General features: G+C 41.7%; 1 protein-coding gene across 1 annotated transcript in view; it reads right to left on the minus strand.

Annotated features, from left to right (window-relative positions):
• kcnk9 (potassium channel, subfamily K, member 9) overlaps positions 1 to 20228 on the minus strand; it is a 33508-nt gene extending 13280 nt beyond the window's left edge. Inside the window, exon 1 of the mRNA XM_007900916.2 lies at positions 19679 to 20228. Within this exon, the coding sequence (XP_007899107.1) occupies positions 19679 to 20228 (550 nt within the window). The remainder of the gene's footprint in view (positions 1 to 19678) is intronic.
• Between the last annotated feature and the right edge of the window lie 2036 nt (positions 20229 to 22264).

A 22264-nucleotide genomic window follows, 5' to 3' on the forward strand; every position in this document is an offset into this window, starting at 1 on the left:
TTACCAATGTGTAAGATCCATTAGATATTAATATGACTGCTGGTTTCAAAGGCAAAACTCAGCTATTTAGTTTACTGCTTTTTTTGGAATCAGCCAAACTTTCCAAAGTTTGGTTCTTATTTATCTTTTGAAACTTGAGGTCTATAACATCGGACAAACACAAAGACTTTGTAGTAGCTGCACAGTTTAAAGTGGGTTTTGCTTAATAAGGGATGATCTGATAAATGGAACAAACTTGTTCCAACCTCCGTGGCCCATTTATCTGGCTTCAAATATATTTCGAAATAGACACAGATCCTGTCATTGTAAATCATGAGCATGGACTAAAGAAAATGGCTTGGCTGATAGAAAACATTGAATACCAATTTCAGTCTGTGTCGAAAAGTATTGTGATGTCCACAATTTTCTCTGGTGATTTACACTGGGTTGCGTTACATGTTACATGTTACATGTTCAGGTCAATCCACTGTGGCTATAATGGCACTGTTGCTAGGTAACAGTGCATTAGAAAATAAGTGGAATCAGTTTTTTTTAACCTTAACATCAAATACTGTGTTCATTACAGAAGAGACTGGGATCAGGAGCAAAGGCAAATACAATCATAAAGAGTTGTGCCAAGAGGATCACACCCAACCACAACAGAATTTGTCACCTCCAGAATTTACTTTTTCAATGCCCTTCTTGTTGGCCTCCTCAGTCCCTGCATCAACATGTGCCAGAGTTCATTCAAAACTCCACCGCCTACATCCTCACCTGCACAATGCTTTGCGTGATCATCACCCCTATCCTTGCCTAGCTTCACTGGCTCCCCGTTTCCCAGCAAATAGATTTCAACATCCTCACCTTCACCTACAAATCCTTTTGTGCACCGCCCTACCTCTGTGATTTCTCCAACCTCACTCTCCTGTTCGCTCGTTCCATTCGGGCCTGCTACTTGACATCCACCACCCGCCTCACCATCACTAGCCAAACCATCAGCCACCCACCCCTATCCTTTGGAACTGCCTCCCCAACCCCCAACCCCAACCCCCTAAGCCTCACTATTTTTCTTCTAATGCTGCCCAAAAATGTACCCCTTCATCTGTGCCTGTGTTCATCTCACTCTGTTCCCTCCCTCATCATATCACTCAGTGCCCAGTATCACATCTGTAAAGCATACTGAGGCATTACTTAATGTCAAGAGCACTATAATAAATGCAAGTTATTGTTGTATGACTTTTAATTTGAGTCTGTGGCCAAAGTCATAAATTAGTCCAGATTTATTCAATAAATAACATACCTGGCTTGCCAGTGGGTGAGATTCATTTTATGTGGTGACAGATTAATACTCTCTGTTTAAATTGAAAGCTGCTAAGAAGACTGATCACGAATTAAAAATAAAATGAGGGAGGATTATGAAAATATTCAGAATGGGGATGTGCTGAATACAATCTGTGCAAGCAGGTGTCACAATTCCAACATTAAAACACACTAGAACTAGGATTGGTAATTCCACTTTTGTTTCTGACTTTTGCTAATTGGTCTGACTTTCTAAAGTCAAAGTCAAAGCAGTGGAACAAACTCTCCAGAGTCAAAGTATATTTACTTGTTCCATCCTGCTGATATTCATTCAGACCACTATCCAAAAGGGATCAGAGGCAGGAAACTGAAGGAAAATTATGGGTAAATGTCTCAAATGCTGATTTGACTGAGATCAGATAACTTAGCATAGACCAGAAATCCAACCGTCAAGAATTGGATTTTTGTCAAGGGTTCACATGGGCTTTCAAGGGAGCAGCACTCAATACATTGTTTCACATATGTTAGCTTGGCTCATTTGAACACATTATTACTTTTGGATCAGAAAGCAGCTTGTTGGGATTGGGGTCACAGTTCAGATGAACACTCCAATGAGTTAAATGGGAGGTGCTGTTTTTTAGAGAAGACCTAAACTAGATTACCATCCGCCTGTTAAAGGTTCTATGCATTTGTCCTGGCTAACTTTGCACCAGCAAGGTCTCACACACAACCATGAGGTAACTGACCAGTTGAACTTTAAGAGGAGGCCCAACATCATCTTCTCAAAGATACAAGGTATGGGCATTAAATGCTGGTACAATGTCAGCGTCACCTACATCTAGAGACAGAGTAAAGAACGTTAATTAGTCATTCACTCAAGACTGTGTGTGGACTTTGTTGGTATAAATAGCTGCCACATTTGCCTACAAATTTACAGTAGTTATAATTCTTGACAAAAATTACATTTTGACTTGTTGATATGCTATAAAAATGCATGTTCTTTTGAAACACAGATCCCATCCTCAGCTGACTGACTCACAAATAACTGCCATTCCTGATCTATCCACTTGTAGTCCATATTCTAAGATAGCCAGGTAATGTTCCATTATATATAACGCAGCCAACAGAATTCAATCCAGATATTTCCAAGCAATAGAATAAATATGCATTAGAACCCTAATGCTTTGAAGTTTGTAGGCAGTCTGTACAAAGGGTCACAAACTATTTGAAAAATGAAAGGAATGTCTCCTGGCGTCCTGGCCAACAATCCCCCAGATATAATTGGACTTTCACTTCATGGCTGTATGTGGGATATTGCCTTGCATCCATTGGCTGATGTGTTTGCCCATAAAATACACAGTCAGTACCACTTTACAGTTATTCTCTGAAGCACACTGAGACATCCATTTGACATGCATATCAAATGCAAGGATTATTAATATTATTATGAGATAATAATTCTTACCCTCTACAAAACAACTTCCCTGAAATTGAATCAATTCCTTCTTCTATTTCCAAGTGTGGCAGAGCAATGGTGATTTGGTTGTACTCAGTCAGAGGTTGTGGGTTTAAGCTCTTATGTTGGGACTTGGAACCAATATAGTCTAAGATGATCTAATGCAGCGCTGAGGGTGTGCTACATTATCTGTCAGATGAAACATGAATCCGAGATCCTGTCTGTCACTCCAGGTGGACATCAAAGATCCCAGTGTTCAGGTCAACAATCCCCCCTACAGAATTGGTCACTAATTTGTACACTTGCGTGAACAAATTAGTTGTCGCATTTGCACACAAAATACATACAGCCACATCACTTTACTTTATCCTATGAAGTGCTCTGAGATGTTTCAATGTCATGATAATGTGCAATATCAAATTCAAGGATTATTATTATGGTTAATCAAAATTTCTACCGTGCCTATTTTGTTTCACATGTTTCCAACTTTCATTCCTTCTCATTTCTATTTTCATTTGGAGCAAAAAGAGATTGTGAATCTGGACTAAATCTGCAGCTATGGAAGGAATAAGGTTAACTGACTGGCTTCGCTGAATTTCAAACACTCTTTCTAAGCAGCACAAATTAGGCTGCTTAAGTTCAATGTTTCCCACAGCACAGTAACAAGTGGCTAGCTATAAACGATCCACTTTGCAACTACTTCCCTGAAATTCCTTGATGAATGAAATGTTCATTTATCAGGATGTCCATGAAGGGTAGTGAAGAAACATTCAAACATTCATTCCCTCCCAGGTTTAGTGCAGAGTTTTTTTATTCCTTCAATTTCTCACCTCCCCTGTTCCTAAAGGAATGGATTCAGGCTGGTACCTCGCTCAGGTGGGTATTCCTAATGTGTAAGGCTAGACAGTGAAGTTATTTGACAAGAAGCTCATTATAAACCTGTGCTGCCCTAAGATCCACTCCCATGTGTTTCCACCATGAGCCTCCAGAAAGTTACAAGGAACAGGAACCTGGTTGATTGCTTTTCTGGCCTCGGGGAACTAAAGCCAATTGTGGTGGCTCCACTGCTGCCTAGACACAGATCAACTACAACAACAACAACAAGATTCCATATATAGAGCGCCTTTCACGTCGGGGGGACGTCCCGTAACTCAGTACAGACTAAGGATGAATGCTGGGACCTTCCTGCTGGTCTGTAAGTCTCAGTTGGTCTGTGATTTTACCAGCCAAGTTACTAGAAACAAACCAAATGGAGCTGAATTGGTGATTGATTAATTTCAAGAGACTCCCTCATTCTCTTTTCAATAAATGAAAGAAGTATTTTCCTAGGGAGCAGTGAATTCTTTTACTGTATTATATGACTCCACTATTTCAGATTTCATCAGCTTGGTGCTAGCAATCAACAGGGCTAGAATTCCATTCAGCTTGAAATATCTCTTCCTAAATACAAAAGAGGATGGGAATAAATTGTTTGCAGCTCACGTCTCTCCACTCCAACTGCAATCTAACTCATCCCACTCTACTAAGGAGATGTGGGAGGACGTAGATTAATCATTCACTGAGGTGGAGTGGGAGGGAGTGTGGCAGTCTGCCCACTTAGTCTTTCTGCATCAAAACAAAGGAAAACTACATGCTTCTATACCCTTTAAAATAATTTTGACAAAACAGAAGTTATTCAATTGTTAAAATAGTTTGTCTACTGTGGACTCCATGGTAAAATCCATTTTGAGCGTTTTGAGACATTTTGACAACATGATAAGGCACTATATCAATGCAAGGATTATTATTATTAGCATTTACTTTATCATGTTGGGTGAATTTTAAGATAGCTGACAAGCAAATACGTTGGAAAACATCCACATTATATGAACTCTGACAAGAGATGAAATAAAATGATTATGTTAGGGTGGATTTACTGCCCGTAATCCCATTCTATTTACTTACTATATTTGGGCAATTTGCTATTTCTTTTCTGCAAAATTGTAAATTGAAAATGATCTTAACTATAACTGGTACAGGAGAGCTTATCTCTATGTTTGCAAGTTTGTAAGTGCATCTGCAAGATTACGTATATGCTTGCGACCATACAAGTCTGCATGTATTTGTGGGAATGTACATCTGTGTGTGTGAGTTTGTGTAAGTGTACCGAGTCTGTATGCATTTGTGAGAGTGTTACGGTGTGTGTCATATCCACATCCCACAGCTAGTCTTTAGTTATTAATGAGTTGGACCTTAATTTTCACCAATTTACCGATCATCATGTGAATGTGATGTGATAATTTCACCTGACATATGCTTGTACCTGCATGTCTGTATATGTGTGCATATGTGCTTGTGAGTTGGGGTGTTAATGTGAGCATGCAAGTTGAGGAGCAACATAGAGCGCTGAAAAATGATGTTTGACTGGCCTACATCTAGAGCTTTAGTGCTGGGTCTATAAAGGACAATGGCTTGCTTCCTGATGTAGAAAATTTCCAATGTTCTTATCCAGATGATAATTTGTATTATGCGAAGGAGATCGTTCAGTACAGTAAAACTCGCATAAGACTGATCTATATAAATTATACAATCACCTAAGGCATACATCTGCCCAAGTCCTGTTCAAGAGTATATATTCGATGCAAGTTTGACATAATTCATACTTTGCATTAGTCATATTAAATATATGGCCCCAATAAGTATGACCTACATGAGGTTTACTGTGATGTTGCTGATCGTGCCGTAGGACCTGGTGATACAACACTACTGGTACTTCAGTGCATCTCTTTGTCTTTTTCTAAAGATTTCTACACACTTAACACCAGAAACCACCATTTGGGGCATCAGCCGGGTGTCTGACACATGCAAAAACCCATCACCATGCTTAAAAGTATCGAAACCAAACTGAGACTTCCATATGTTCCTCCTACACATGGAAATCCCAGAGATAAAATGTTGGAATGGAATGCACACTCTCTCTCCAGAGGGATACATCCTGCTTACTTTATTCCGAAAGTATTAGGCGCAAGTTGGCAGGAGCCATGGCTTGGGGACCCAGAGTGTGGGTTGGGATACTGCTGAAGCCTAACCAACTAAAAATCCATAGCTTGCCGTTGATAGCACTGTCTGGCAAGCTTTTCCACTGCTTGTCTAGCTAGGACCACCCTACCATTAGGGCTTTGGCTTCCGGGCTGAGTTGAGTGCGATGATTCCTGCCCCCAGTGACTGGTCTGCCCTTTCAGGTCCTGGCAATGAGTCAGGCTGGTTGTGCTGCCGTCAGCAGTGCCCTGGAATACTGTGGACCCGGCTGGCTCATGAACCAGACTACTGAGACCACCACTGGCTTGATTCTGACATTCCGTTGCCAAGTATGTCACCTTGGAGTCAGCTTAGCTCCAAGGAGACCCCACTTACCTCCCCCCAAGGAGGATAGTCACTAGTTGATCATTTGATATCCAACAAGCATGGGTTTGAGCCTTCACTAGGTGGATGGTAGGTTCCAAGAACTCCTTATAGCTTCTTGGTGGGTACCATTTCACCCACAAAATATACAGTCACTGCACTTTACAGTATATCCTGTGAAGTGCTTTGAGATGTCTCAACAATGTGATAAAGCGCTATATCAAATACAAGGATTATTATTGTTATTTGTTAATCTGTGAGAAAGGAACAACATGGTTACCTTGAAATTTCATATCTACAGATCCTGACCTCATAAACTGCATTTTTGTTAACATTGAATCATTGTTGCCTTAGTGATCTGATGCTCTCATAAGCTATATTAATATTAATCTTTTTGTGTGTTTTGCAAAAAATTGCCTGATCTCTTGTTCACCACATGTGATAGGTTATTTTGCTGTTTAAAGTATGCTTTAGTATCTGAATTTGAATTGCTACTTAACTTGACGCAACAACAACAACAAGATTACATTTGTATAGCGCTTTCCACGTCAGGAGGACGCTACTTAAAAGCGCTACTTAAAAGTTGCTTTCCTGGTAAGTAAATGCATCACAGGTAACAACATATAACAATCACGCAATGTACCACAGTTTGCTAGATCAAAGACTGGGTAAAGTTGTCAGTTCTAACAGTAACAAATTGGTCTCTTTTATTTTAGAGTGTATTTTATACAGTTTTATTTTTTCTATGACAGTTTAACTTTAACAAGTTAAAGTTTCGCCCACAAAATAAACAGTCAATCCACTTTACAATAAATTCAGTGAAACACTTTAAGACATCTCAACGACGTAATAAGCTGTGATATCAAATACAATGATTATTATTAATACAGGAAGAGCAATTCTACCTGGGTCTAGGCTTAAACATTTTTCTGAGCATTTCAGAGTGTTTGAATTTAGAGTGTCAAAATCCTGGAATCCCAACCCAAACCATTGTCACATGGCCTGCAGTGGTTTCTGAAAAAAAAGCCCATCTTCACCTTCTCAGAGGGTAACTAGGGATGGGCAATACATGCTGTGTGTGTACTGCTATCACATCCCGAGGTGAATAAAACATTTTGGAACAATTATTTTTGCGTTAATTTTAAAGTCGGTTTTCTGTAGTATTGTTTAAGATCTATAGAATCAGGGGTTAAAAATTAAGACCAAATTTAAGAATTGTCCAACATTTGCTCATTCTAAAACACCAGGAAAATAGTCCAAGCCTAGATCCTAATGGGATTTCTTCCCTACTCCATCTGAGGCCCAAAATTCCATTTAGTCTTAGTATTTACGACTATTAAAAATTGAGATTGCAATGGTGAGATATACTTAAATTTGATCTTAATTTGGAAAGATGGTTGCTAATATAATGCCTCTGTTTAAAAACAGAGAGAACATGATTACCATCAGCATTATTATTTGAGAATCCATGTGGTTGTATACGTAAATGTGTGTATTTGTGAGACGTACTTTTCACAAGTAATATTATTCAAACAATATCAAATATAAGGATTATTACTATTATTATTATTAATAACATGAGATTATGAATGAGGGAGCTGAGTAGTATGGCCAATATGAGTAAGCATGCCAGTGAGGGCCTGCCTAGTTTACAAAGATGCCTATTTGTGGCTTGCTGCACACATTCCAATCCAGGTAATCCATGGAGAGCCACTTTATCACATTACTTTTCATGGGGCTGCAGTTTATTGGACCCAAAGTTGTCATTCCCACCACTAACATGCTTACATCACTTAGCATGGTTTCCAAAAGGCTAAAATGATTAAAAACGCTGAAATGAAATAGAGTCATTAATGCATCTCATCTATGGCATCTCTTTAATTAACTTTAGAATAGATTTAGATTTTTCATTGTCAGTAACCTTTTCCTTGCCTGTTTTATTTGGAATGTGAAGCGATGTGTCATTTTGGTTCATTCTGGGCTGAGAATCCACAACCCTGAAATTAATTTGGCAATTCCATCAAGATAGAATGGTGACATGAAAAGCACAGAACATTGTTAGCTCTTGAAAAACAAATAACTGAACACAATACATAAAAGAATGGAGAAATGCAAATATGAATATGAAATTAAGAATATTACATTAGATTGTGACATGCTGAAGACATAAGCACTTTTCTTGACACTTTTGTTTACTGCTGATCAAAGTCAACAAAATGTATTCATGTCATTTGCTAGGATGGAGGGGATCTACCCATCTCAAAAAGATTATGTATTATTTTCACAAGTTACATTAAATCAAACACTATTTACAGTGCATATTGTAATCTGCAATGCGAAGCGTTTAGGAGTTGCCAGCCATCATTCCTATAAATGTTTCAACGAGGAAGCCTTTGGAAAATTCAGTGCTCCAAGTACTAACGTGATAGTAAACAATGTTCAGTTGATACCTACCATTTGTATCTCTTTATAGTAGGCTGAAGGTGATGCTCAAATCCTGTCATCAAATTTGTTTTGGAAAACAAAAGTATCAAGATACAATGGGTTAGCGCACTGCGTGACATGATGAGTTAGTGTACTTTCCTTTCACCTTTGGGAGCTGGATTTCAATCCATCACAGACTGACAGAATACCTTCTTTCTGTTAGCTGTAGAAGTACCATGTAAATATAGCCAGCCTGAGATCAGTTGCTGGTGGGCATGTCCGCAGCATAAACTGGCAACCTGACACAGAGGCACCGCAACGAAAGCTGCTATATGTAGTGAGGATTCTCTTTTGAGAATGAGCTATAAAACATTTTGGGGGGCACAATTGAATTGTGGAAACTTTACTCTGCAAGTCAATGTTTGAAAACTGACCTGGGATACTGGAGGCTTGAAATAGGCATATGAAATAGGTTAAAATTCATTTTAACTTGTCCTTTAATAATTAGGGGACTAATTATTAAAGGACAAGTTAAAATGAATTTGTCTTCTAATATTACTCATCCTCACATTTTGATAACAATAACATCTTGCATTTATATAGCGCTCCTCATGCAGGGTAGCGTCCCATATCACATCGTCAAACTCTTCCCCCCAACCCACGCTCTGTACTACATTGGAGTATCACCTGGCTTATAAGTTCAAAGTCCCCAAGTGGGGCTTGAAATCACAAGCTTCTGACTCAAAAGCAATTGTGCTACCACTGCGCCAGGCTGACACCACATCTTGTCTTCTTTACACAATGTTACTATGCCTGTCACTCATTCCTCACATCTCCTAGTAGCTCCAGATGGAATTAATGAAAATGTAAAAACTAAATTGATTTTTTGGTACCAACAGAATATTTCCTGCATGCAAGTTATTAAGAGCAAATAAATCATTCAAGTTAATAGCTCATAGAAAGTATTTTTTCCTGTGACAATTCACTCAAGACATAATAATAGATCATTTGTTTTGTTCATTCGGATCATTCCAGAATTATTTCAGAATCCAATTTTAAAGAAACAATTTTAATGCAAATCTAAAATGTTTTTACAGCCTTTTGTGATAACATAAGAATTTGCCATCTTCAAATATGGTCAACACAGTGAGATCATTTTATAGCCTTATGATATTTTTTAACATAACTTTATTTTATAAATCTGGGTATAATCCGCTTGCGCATATGTTGTTTGGGGAAACAAAGGATAAGCAGCAAAAACTGTACATAGCTTTTAGCTGCGCACAAATCTCGATCAGCTTTTTATCTCATTACATCTTGTGTTTGTGAAACATAAATAACTCTAAGTAACTGCATCACAGCATTTTGTTGTGCGTCTTCCTGTGCTCTACATCACACAGGCAATTCCAGTTGCGTTTGCCGCATGACAGTCTGTGTGGTCCCTGAAAAAGGCTGGAGGGAAGGTATAGATCCAATCTGCTGGGTTTGCAGACACTCTTATCTATCACCAAAACTTCTCATATATGAATAAAACAAGGTTATAAGGATGATAAAAATCAAGTATAATAGAAAAGAACAAAACAAAAAACAATCCAGCATGTATCTAACTAAGAAGACAGTCTCATTGAAGTGTAATCAACTAAAATGTCAAGCAGTTTTCATTTTTGTGAAAAATAAGTGCCTATCTGTTATGAACACAGGTTCAGGTTTGTTTGCGCAGCTGTTTCATATCTCGATTGCAAATTAAAATGGCAATAGCGAAGAATTGTTACAATCTCATTTGAATGCAAGGCACTAAAATGGTTTGAATTGTTATTAGCAAACCCAGATTCAATTATCTAGGCCATTATTTCAAAAAGATACTTTTGTGTTCTTAATTTTAAAGATATTTTTTCTATTATCGGAGCTGAAATATTATCGAGAATCAAAGGTGCTAGAGTATTTTGTCACTGAACTCACGGAGCCTTTGCTAAAATAGGCATTTACTATTAATTCAGATTCAGGATTATTTTGGATCCCCAAAGATTTAATAAATAGTGGCTGACACACAATCCGAGAAAGAGATACCTACAAAATACATTAATTACCCAACAGTAAATCCCGTGAAGCGCTTTGAGATATCTTCTTGGCATGAAAAACATCAAATGCAAGGATTCTTTTGAATTCCTTCTGACTATGTTTAAGTTCTCTTGGATGTTAATAATTCTGGGGTTCCATAAGATAACATATAAAATTAATTAATCTACTTTTAAAAAATGTATTCATAATATTTTAGTTGATCAGTTTGGAAGTGCTGAAAAATATTTAGTTTTTTTTGAATTTTTGAATGATTATACAGAGAAGGAAGGAGGAAAGAAAGAAAGAAAGAAAGAAAGAAAGAAAGAAAGAAAGAAAGAAAGAAAGAAAGAAAGAAAGAAAGAAAGAAAGAAAGAAAGAAAGAAAGAAAGAAAGAAAGAAAGAAAGAAAGAAAGAAAGAAAGAAAGAAAGAAAGGGGTGAAAAATCCAATGTTCAAAACAGATTTCATGCTGATGGAGTGTGTTATAGAATCTGTTATCAAACAATGTATTTTTGCACCCCAATAAATGGCAGCTCACAATAAAATCTGAGAAAGGTTCAGCACTTACTGCTCCAGCAACATCATCATTTCAGTTCCACTGCAATGCTGGCCACTTTTCCTGCATAAGGAAACCCCCCAATATCAAGCTCTGAAATGCACCCTCTGTTCCCCAAGTCACATTATTATTCCTCAAGCACTCTGAGGCCAGATAATGAGACCGAGCCACAACATGCTCGGGAAAACGATCCCGACTAATACTGACTAAGTTTCCGGCATCTTTCACCAAGAAATCATTTCTGTGCATTCACTCATTCTGTGAAGCGCTTTGAGACATCCTGAAGATGTGATAAGGCACTATATCAAATGCAAGGATTATTATTATGGTTTTAGATTGCGCCGAGTAACTCTGAAACCTGATGTGTAACTTTCAAGCATGTCCAAAAGCTACTATGTTATTTTAAATTAATACTTTTTTTCCAATTTAGAAACAAACATTCACCCAATATGCCCATCCAGCTTTTGTTTTACCCAGAGCTTTTCAAAAACCATAGGTTTACTTTCATCTCCTTGGTTTTCTTTTTTAGGAGCTTCTATATTCATATTCATCATAAGAGTGCAAGAACACACTCCCTCTACACTCCATTCTCACATATATGCTTGGTTTTCGTAAGGAGAATTACTTCACAAATAATGACTATTTTTCAATGACATGACTCAGGAATGAGAAACCATTCATTCATCCCATGCATTAAACATAAGGAATAAATTGTACGTCTTTAAAATAACACTAAGACTTAATAAGTACAGAATCTATCATTGCAGGACAATATGTGTCATAGCCTGACATCTAAAAGATTCTGTACAATATATTAATGTTTCTAGTGAAACTAAAAGAAAAACATGCTGTTATTTTGTATGAAACAGCATGTCACACTGGCACCATACATTGGAGACATTGGTGCTAAGCAGTGGAGCATTATTTGTGCCGCCTCAACCAACATTGATGGGTTCCTGATCTCAGTTGTAGAGCTGTGGGGAGGGAGAATGATGGAACATAAAGGGAGTTTTTTTTTAACCCAGAGAGTTGTTATGGTCTGGGATGCATTTCCTAAAAAGGTGGTGGAAGGAGATTCAACAATAGCTTTCAAAAGGGAATTAGATAGGTACTTAAAAAGGAACAATTTGCAGGCCTATGGGGGAGTGGGACTAATTGGATAGCTCTTTCAAAGAGACATCACAGGCATGATGGGCTAAATGGTCTCCTTCTGTGCTGTAAGGTTCTAGGATTTTATGATTCTAGTTGCACCTCTGCCAACTCACACATGCTCAGGTAACCAGCTCACAGCACACTGCCAAGAGTTTAAGAACAATCTATCTCACAAAGGGTCAGATAAAAAAATATCTTGAATATAGTATGTAAGCTCATAAAAACCCAGAGCATCCTCTCCTCACCAATCTCACTGCTTCTAAATAAAGTTTTATTTTTGATTTAGTTTTTGGATTAATTAATTTTTTTCTATTAAAATCATCAGATGGAGTCAATTCTATCATTTTAAAGCAGCAATATTATTGTCGATTGCTATTTTGACTGATAAAACATAATGATTTCAACCAAAAGTCACCCAGGAGCTTTTTTCAAAAATAAATCTTTGCACCGGTGTTTTAAAAAGGTAGCTCATTGATAATGCAGTGTGTTGCTGTGCTAACCCGCTGTGCCTTGGCATGGGAGGGAACTAATCTTTACTGGTGACTCTCCACAGCAAATATATAAGTCTAACAGCCTTCTGGGGAAGCCATCCAATCCTACTGTCGGGGACTTCTTCAGAATGAGAAAAGAGGGCACTGGATGAACAACAATACAAAAAATTATGTTTATTTTGCGTCTCAAAGTGCTTCATACAAATGATTGGGGCCCGAGCTTAGGGATCATTGAGGAGGGATAGTTAACTACTTACCCCTCCCCAGTCAACATCATTCTGAATCACCACCAATTTAGAGACAGTTACATCACTAAACTCACCATAAACCACAGAAGAAACTAGGGTTAAAATTGTCAACTTCCCAATCGCATTCTATTCCTTAATTAACACCTTTCAGGAATATTGCAATTTTCATTCCTACATTTGCAAAATATTACTGCTGCATATTAAAAAAAACAGAAGCTATATTTAGACATCAAAATAGCTGCTGTTTTGTGAAGCACTTTGATACATTCATTCGAAGTGAGAAGCTTGATTTTAGTTCAAGTTGATTTTGGGAGTGACACAGTAATTAAGTACAGTCCAAGATTTTTTATACATGTGTCAATTCTACAATAACTTGGTGCAAATCTAGTGTCAAGCTTATAAAGAGCTAATGAGTGACTTGGAAATGTAATTGAAGCAAGAACAATTTTACATTTATGCAGCATGTTTCATATAATGAGGACGTCTCAAAAAGCTTCAAAGAGCCAATTGAGAGTCCAATCCAAGAAAGCTGAGGCGGGGGGCTGGGGGGGAGTTAACTTTTGAGGTCGATGTTCTGTAAGTTCTTTCAAGAGCTGCAGTAAAAACAGCTTCAAAGTTAAGAATGAATTTAATAATTTGCCGCAATCCAGACTTTCTGAAATGCTACATAAAAAGAGTAGACCTAGACCCAGGTGATATTTCTCTTCCAAATCTCTAAATATTGCAGAAGGATGTTGAGCTTTGTTGATTTCTGAACTTAGATCAACTCGTCCAATAGAATAATATAATAAATAATCCTTGCATTTGATAGCTGCCTTGTCATGTCATCAAGATGTCTCAAATTGCAAAATCATTATATTGTGTTATAGATAAAGTGACAGCCTGGTATAGTAGTAGTACTCTCCTTTGAGTCAGAAGGTTATGGGTTCACATCGAGACTTCGGATCACATAGTCTAAGCTGACGCTCCAATGCTGGGGATGTGTTGCATTGTCGAAGGTGCCGTCCTTCGGATGAGACATTAAACCAAGGTCCCATCTGCTTGTTCAGGTGGACTTTAAAGATCCCATGGCACTACTAAAAGGAAAAGGGAGTTTCCTAGTTTGGCCAACAAATTGTCCAAATAAAATTGGTCACTCACTCCATGGCTGTTTGTGGGACACTGTTGCTGTGTGCAAACTGCCTGCTGTGTTTTACCCACAAAATACGTTATAGTATATCATGTGAAGTGCTTTGAGATGTCTCGGCAACATGATAAGGTGCTATTCAAATGCAAGGATTATGATTAGATATCTTATAGAGTATTCGGTACGTATAGTAGTCAGGTACTTGGTTATCTTATCCCCCGCACACCTCCAGCTAAAACAAATTGCCATCATTGAGGAATCAGCAAATTATATAATAACTGTAGCTGTTTTGGGGTGCACAATATGATGTGTGTGCAAGTGGTTTTGTTTACAGCTTCCAGCCTGCATCAGTAAATAAATTGGAACCGAACCATCTTGGTGAACACTCTTTCGTGTCCCAGCATGAACTGTGAGGTAATTAAAACCGTGGTGCAAATGATGCTTTAGCCTTTTCATTTTAAAATGTAATGAACATCATTGGGGATTCCCGAGAGTGTCAGATCAGGCCATACTCAAGCAAACTCCTCCAGTCACAGCAGATTCGCACAACTTCTGATCGAGCAGTGAGGTTATGAATCCACTTTTTTTATTATTGACACTGTGTGATGTGTAAATGTTAAGTCTGAGGAAATTAAACAACACGTTTTGCAGCGATGGTCCCTTTGGGGCTGAGGAAGAAGGAGTTGACACCGTTTTACCCACAGACTTCTATTTATAACCTCGACACGAATGAGGAAGATGCTATGATATAAATCTCTTTGCAAATAAATGCACTTTTCATATCAGTTTAAAGAATCAACGGTGGCTCGAAGTGAATGGCTGTTAAACAGTACTTGGATAATTTAATTGAGCATTTTCTTTCATTGCACATAATTTTGCTCTCAGAGTGGCAATTATGTGCTTGAATGCATTTTCAAATACATTCAGGGTATTATTTTTCCTTATTGCGATGCTGCCAACAAGATTGCTCGGTGTCAACAGCAGAAAGTCGGCCTCTGAATATATTTGGGAGGCTTTGTGGAGCACCGTTGCATAGCGCAGGGATGCAAAGAGGGAGAGGGAAGAAAAGAATGAGAGGAGAGGAGAGGAGAGGAGAGGAGAGGAGGGGGAGAGCATTGGGGGAAATAGTGTGAGCAAAACCTCCCATCTTTCCAGGCGTCAATCCCGAATCCTCGGGAACCTGACAGCAATCCTCACTGAAACCCAGCGGACAAAAAAAAAAAAAAAAAAGTTGTGGAATATCGATTCTCTGCGAAAATACCCTGGGAAATAATTCCGGCTAAAGGTGGGAAAAGATCTTGCACCGCACAAACCTGAGCAGGGAAGGGAGCGGGGGTCTACCACCAGGACCGTGCAAACCCACAACATGAGCATCAGCAAAGGCACCGATCGGATCCCCTTCGACCCGCACAGTGTTGGGAATCCAACCCGTCCCCAGGGGCTGCTGCTCACCCGTCCCATCCCGTCAGGAGTTCTTGCGGTGACCGCTCTACGCTGAAAAGTGTCCAGGATCCCCGCAGCGAGCCCACAAATTGGGCGATGCGTGCAAAGGGAAAACTGGTGGTAAGATGGACAGCCGTGGGTTTCAGAGACCGTTAAAAAAATAATAATAACCCAATCTATAAGCTTTATTACGCCGCCTGCGTTAGCGAGAACCCCCCCCCCAGCTCGACTGGACCACCAAATTGGGAGCGACAAAGTTCCCGACTTTCCACGCCGCTGAAGAGCTCCCAAGTGTGCAACCCGGTGAATGCGCCTGAACCCTGGGGTGCAACCGGTCAAATGGGCACTGCTCCTGGAAACAGGGAGCCCTGGACACGGCAAAGCGCAGGCGAAGGCTCTGCTGGAGACACTCCGGGGGGCGCCCTCCCAATAAATGCAAGTTGTTGGCTGTTGCTTGCGTGAATGAAGACTTTTTTTGTTTTTTCTTGGCCTGACGAAGTTTGGGAGCTCCTCTGTGAGCGAGAGTTGCTGTCCAAGTTTGCTCGGTTCAGCAGCACAGCCCGTGCGGCACCGCCGAGCCACAAGATGCAACCTTCTGTGAACGCAAAGCAATCTGCAGGATCTCAATCTGTCACTGTAACCCGCGCCAGTCAACTCGTTGGGTATGAATGACTTGCTGATAATAAGAAGCACAGGCACCTCCCTGTTTCATGCAGCCTTTGGTCGCATATGTTCATCCCACCCACGATAACCTTCAATCCGCTTCTTAAATAGATGCTGTATTTCAATAGACATCTCCAGGAGTGCCGGACAGAGGGATGCTTTGCTTTTCTGTCAATCGTTTTCACAGGTCTTCTTTCTTGCTGAGCCCGTCTCGTTATTTTACCCTCTCGTCAATGTCTCCCCTCCCAAAGAGCAGGAGAAGTGACCAAAAGCAAACGGGCAACGAATGGGAAAGCGATAGATTGAAGGAAAAATAGCTGGCATATTTAGCATTTTTACCCAGGACACCAGGGTATAAAAAGTTACTCTTCACTTCCTCGGTATAGAAATTAAGAATCTTCTCCCACCCCCAAGTTTTGTTTTCTCTTGTATAAGCATCATGGCATCTCGCTCTACCCATGTATTAACCCAGTATCTCCTTCAAGTCGACTTCTTATTTTAGTCCTTGGGCTTTTTAATTCTGATTACTCTTTCTCCAGGTTCTGTGCCTTCTGAACATCCAGGATGCAAACCATGGTGGCGGGGTTCGTGAAGTTGGAGGAGGATCAATATGTATTGTGTGGAATCAAATAAAAATGCACCCGAAGGAATTGCTTCTCAGAGAATGTTTTACATTTGTAGCCGATGTGGATCCAGAGGTGGGGCAAAACCAAAACGTTTCTATTAAAACAAGGAATGCGGACAAGATGTGGAGGGGCTGCGTGAAGTTATACAAGGAACCTAACCGGGGCGCTACAGACTCTCTATTACCATTGACACGAAAAATCTTCTTATCATCATCCATCACTGAACAGCCAGTGACCGCATTTGTAAACCACCAAATGATCATATGAACCGAGTGCCTATGTCATACACGTGTTTATATCCCAACTGTATCCATGCAGCATAGAGCAGGTTGTTGATATCTGGGAGTATCAATTTAAAACAACAGACTTACTTACTTCTTCCTATACCTGAATTATGCCCTTGATGCTGAACTGTGACGGGGAGTTAATGACACAATTGATTCATGATCTTGGAATACATAGTGTGCGCGTACATCCAGAAAACACCCTATAAAGTTCTGCTTATGCTGCATTTGAAGCCCTCAAATAAGGCACAACGTAAGGGCACCTGAACGGAGTCCAGTTCAGCTCAGCCCAGGAAAAGAGCTGCGGTCACTGCACTTACAAGGTGAGGTTTGGAGTGGAAACAAGCTCTTTCTCTCGCACAACCTCATCCTATTTTTGCCTGTGGGTGTCTGCCGTTGAGCTCTGTGACACTGTGTTGTGATTCGGACTAGAACTTATTGGTTCTGACTTCTTTCTAAGACTCTGCACTTGTTGCCACCAAATTAACTAACCAGGGTTGGACGAAACCCTGAAAGCCATTAATCAGGAGGGGAGAAAAACAAATAAAGTGACAAAAAGGTCGGTGGGAAACGACAACTTTACAGGTTCGGGGATCAGAAGAGAGCAGTGGCACAGCTGCACTATTGCGCATCGCAATGTTTTGAGTCCTGCAAAATAGCCTGGATTTCCGTCCTCCTGATAATACTCCAAAACGTTGTGTATAGATAGATCAATGCAATTGAAAGTTGTGGAAAAATGGGACCCCAAAGTGTTACATTGCTAGCGGATGCGGGGGTGGGGTGGGTGTGGGGAGGGTGTTATAGTTGTTCCCATCGGATGTTTCGCCTTAGATCAGGCCAACTCTTGGGAGTCTGGAGAGAGCAAGTCAGGATGTGAGATTTACAAACCTTTTTTTTTAACCTGTCAACACATGATCGATTCGCAGAAGTTAAGACTCGAGGTTCATGTCTAGCAATAAGAAGCTATGATTCATCGCCCCAGGATTACCTCGCTGGCCACCTTTTGCGCATTTCAGTGAGATGACATCATTATTATTGGTGATTGCTGTAATTTGGAAAGGAGAGAGAGAGAGAGGGAGGGAGGGAGGGGGGTGGGGGGGGTTGTGAATCCATCTGCTGAGTGTCACTTACTGCAGTGCCTTGTTCCAAACACCAATCGTTCTACCGCCTTTGGTGCAGTAAAAACGATGACCTCGCCATCACAAGACATGTCCCCTTCTCACTCACAAGCGCTACCAGCACTGCTTGGTTTGAAACATCAAAACATTGGAGGTAGGGAGGGAGGGAGCAGTATTTACCCCCCACCCGTTCTCTTTTAGGCGTATCAATTGCTGTCAAAAGTTAACCCCCACCCCCTTCCTTCCTATTGCACAAAAAGCACAACATGCATCTGTTGAAAACTATGTGGCGTACTTCCTTGACCATCTCGCCATTTATTGAGACGTTTGCATTGATTATTTTGCGCGGTCACTTTATCCTTATCGTTCGTTGCATTTACACCCGAGGTAAAGGCTACGTTTGCTATTACATGGCTTTTGTTTACATCGCCAACTCCCCTCTTAAAGCGCTCTTGGTCCATTGTTAACTATGTGAGAACACCAGACGTGTCTTCAAGAGGGTAACTAAGGGTTAACATGAACCCCGTTAGCACTTTACAGACACAAGCGAGGTTTATATGTGTTGAGTGGGCACCAGTGTCTTGTGGAGCCCTGTCTGCTCCGGTGCTCTGTGCATGCAACAGGGCAGAAGTTCAGAGAGACACGGCTGAGACAGACTTAGTGGAGTTGTGATGTGCTGAGGATCGCTGTCCGTGCAGCACCTCTCCTTCACATCACAACACGCGCAATAACACAGACCGTATTCGCATGTGCGTTTTTGTTTTTTGTTTAAATATAAACAAAAGCTGTCGGTCAGCAGAGGCCGATCCCCGGTCTCAGCCTATGTGGGTCCACGATTCTACAAGTTGATACTCACCTCACACCTGGTTGCCCGTCTCAACAACTGAAAGGCACCAATTGTACCCTGTACTTTGCCACCGCCTTTTCAACAAACCGGTGTGTATACGTACAAAAGCATCTGTTTTATTTTTGTTTTTAAAAAAAAGCGTCAGGGGTTTGTTTGTTTTTTTTTTGGGGGGGGGGGGGTAAAAAGCACGAAATCCATCCTCTTGCTTCCCAGATTTGGGATTTAGATTTGGATGAAGGCTGAGAGGGACTCGCATCGCAACCCATCATGACTTGAATACATATAGTGAGTGTGTGTGTGTGTGTGTGTGTGTGAGTGTGTGTGTGTTTTGCCCAACGTCGGCTTAAAGAGCAACACTGCGTGTGAGAATCGTGTAAGATTGCCTCCGCCGCCGTTTTAACCCTATAAACAGATAGAGAGACAGTGACTCCATCCACCACCCCCCCCCCCCCCCCCCCAACCCCCAACTCCCCAACCCCCTCTGCTCCCGGATCGTTGCAGTCTGTACACTTTGCAGCTTTTCCTTACCTATAGTTGTAATCACAGTAATGGCAAAATAAAAGGATCCGGCGAATTTCCACTGAACTCCAGCCCTGTGGGGCTCCAAATGCATGATGGTCGTCTCCAGCTGCCTGTAGTCTTCGTCGGTGATGTTGTACTTGCTCCTGAGCCCCTTCTCCTGCGTCCTCAGCTTCACCGCCTCCTTCATTTCAAACTCCGACTCGAGCGCATCGAAGACGGCGGCTCCCACCAGCAGGTAAGTGAACGTGCAGATGATGAGGGACAGAGTTCGCACGTTCTGCCGCTTCATGGCCTCCGAGAAGCGGCGTGTGAGCGGCTCATGTCCGCTCTCCCTCCCCTGTTCCGATCGGCCGAGGTCCCGGGAGAAAGCCCGGGCGCAGCAGCAAGTATCCCGGCAGCGGTTGTTGGAGTTGTCCGACGCGCACTGCTCGTCGTCTCCGGCTTTGTCGGAGGCGGACAGGCAGAGCAGACTGCTGGATCGCCGGGACCACGAGCCCTGCAGCCTAACTCTGCGCAAGACCTGACCAAACCAAGTCGTCCCAGTGCGCAGGGCCATCAAAACAACACGTTCGAGGTGGGGGGAAAAATATGGGGCTTTTTTTTTTTCTCTCTCTCTCTCTCTCTCTCTCTTTCGCTCTCTCTTTCGCTCTCTCTTCCCTTTTCTTTCTTTCTTTCTTTTTTTTTTGGTGCTGAACGGTCGTCTCTCTCTCGCTCTCTCTCTCTCTCTTTCTGTGTGTGTGTGTGTGTGTGTGTCGCCGCACGCGCACAGAGGAGAGGATGCCACCCCCAAACCCCCCCAACCCCCCCCCCACCCCCACCCCCCAACCCCTACTCCACCCCCAACCCCCCAAAAAAAAAAACAGTTACCCCCCGAAACCCCGCGGGTGGAGAGGAGACGCGGTGGCGGGTGTGGAGCCGCTCACTGATGGCTTTGGATGGCAAAAGCCCATTAAAGTTGGGTTGGATGTAAATGCCGCCCCCGACTTCTCACTCACTCTCTCTCTCTCTCTCTCTCTCTCTCTAACCACACCCACAGCAGTGGGATCACAGCCACACCGACTCCATGGCTCACTGCTTATTTATTATTTATTTATATATATATATATATATATTTGTTTAAGGGGAAGGAAGGTATTTTCAGATCTCTTTTTTTTTAGCAAAGACCCGGACCAGTCGGGGGGGGGGGCAATGGCCACCGATGTCATTCACCCCTTCCCTGTGGGGAAAACCAGCTCAGCTCAGAGCAAGTCAAGGCTGGAAGGAGATGACATGAACCCGCATACAAGGAGGGTGATCCAGGGGCGAGAGGGTACCGCGGGGACAAATACAGGAGGACGAGGAGGAGGAGGAGGAGGAGGACATCACTCTGAAATCTTAGCACCTTTTCGTTTCAAAATGGATAATATTTCTGAAACAAGAAGTATAACACCCACTGCATTCAAACTTGCTACAACACCCACCCATCACCACCCCCCCCCCCCCCCACACACACACACACACACACCCACACACCAATAATCTGCCTCCATGTCTCACAAACACATGGGTAACCCTGGTCCATATGGGCTTTGGTGTAGATCAGTAGTGAATAATGTTTGGATGCTTCACTGGTGAATACTGGACACGGGGTCGTTCTCTTTTAACTTGGATTTTTGTGACTTTTGCATTATTTTGGATTAAAATCTCTCCCTTGTTATCGGCAGATTGATGGTGACAATGTCATTGATTTATTTCCCTTTCCAAGTCGGCGGCGAACCATTGATTTGCAGCATTTGCGATGATTCAGCCCCGCAGTATGAATCGTTTCATACGGTGGAAAGTATTCCTCCCCATTCCTCCCCAACTTTCAGGATCTTAACCATGCACAAAACGGAGCAACTGGGAAACGGTTCAACCACGAGCTCCCAAAGTGGAGCGGTATAATATCCAACATAAATGGCGCAAATTGCAAGCCAGAAAAGTGCGTGTAAGGTCTAAAAGCCCAGTGAATAACACCGCGATCCCAGGAGGTAGGAAAGCTGTGCAATAATTATTCACAACTCAATACAGAACGACACTGAGCCAATTCATCCCCCGCTTTCATTGCACAGAATTCCCTCTCCCAGTTGCTCTGCTATCCTCTTGCGCTGCCACTTTCTTTATTGAAGCCGCTCCTTCCCAGTGTGACATTAACAGGACTTTAGTGATTTTAGAAGTGTGATCGCCCCCCACCCCTCCACCCCCGTGAATTTAATAGTGTTTTCTTTAACATCTTGTTGCCGACCCGCGTTTGGGATGAGGACCACCACGACTCGCAAGGACCGGACTGGTCAATTTCTCTCCGGGCGCTTCACACGAAACCCGACGCAGGAGTCATCCTGATTCCAGAAGAGCAATTCTTGGCAAACTGAGAAGAGCAGATTAAGGTCTCCGGAGAGATTTGGACACACGCGTCTGCGTGTAACACGCAAAAAAAAAAGTGGGGGCTGCGGTTTGGGATTGATTTGCTTAACGGGTGTTAAATGAAGCGTAGGAGGGGGGGGTGTGGGGGGTGGGGGGCGCAGCACAGGGAGGGAGATGTGGCTCCTGGGAAGGCGCTTAGAGGGTGGGACC

The sequence above is a fragment of the Callorhinchus milii genome, unplaced genomic scaffold (assembly GCF_018977255.1).
Source record: "Callorhinchus milii isolate IMCB2004 unplaced genomic scaffold, IMCB_Cmil_1.0 Scaffold2, whole genome shotgun sequence".
In the NCBI taxonomy this organism is placed as follows: Eukaryota; Metazoa; Chordata; class Chondrichthyes; order Chimaeriformes; family Callorhinchidae; genus Callorhinchus; species Callorhinchus milii.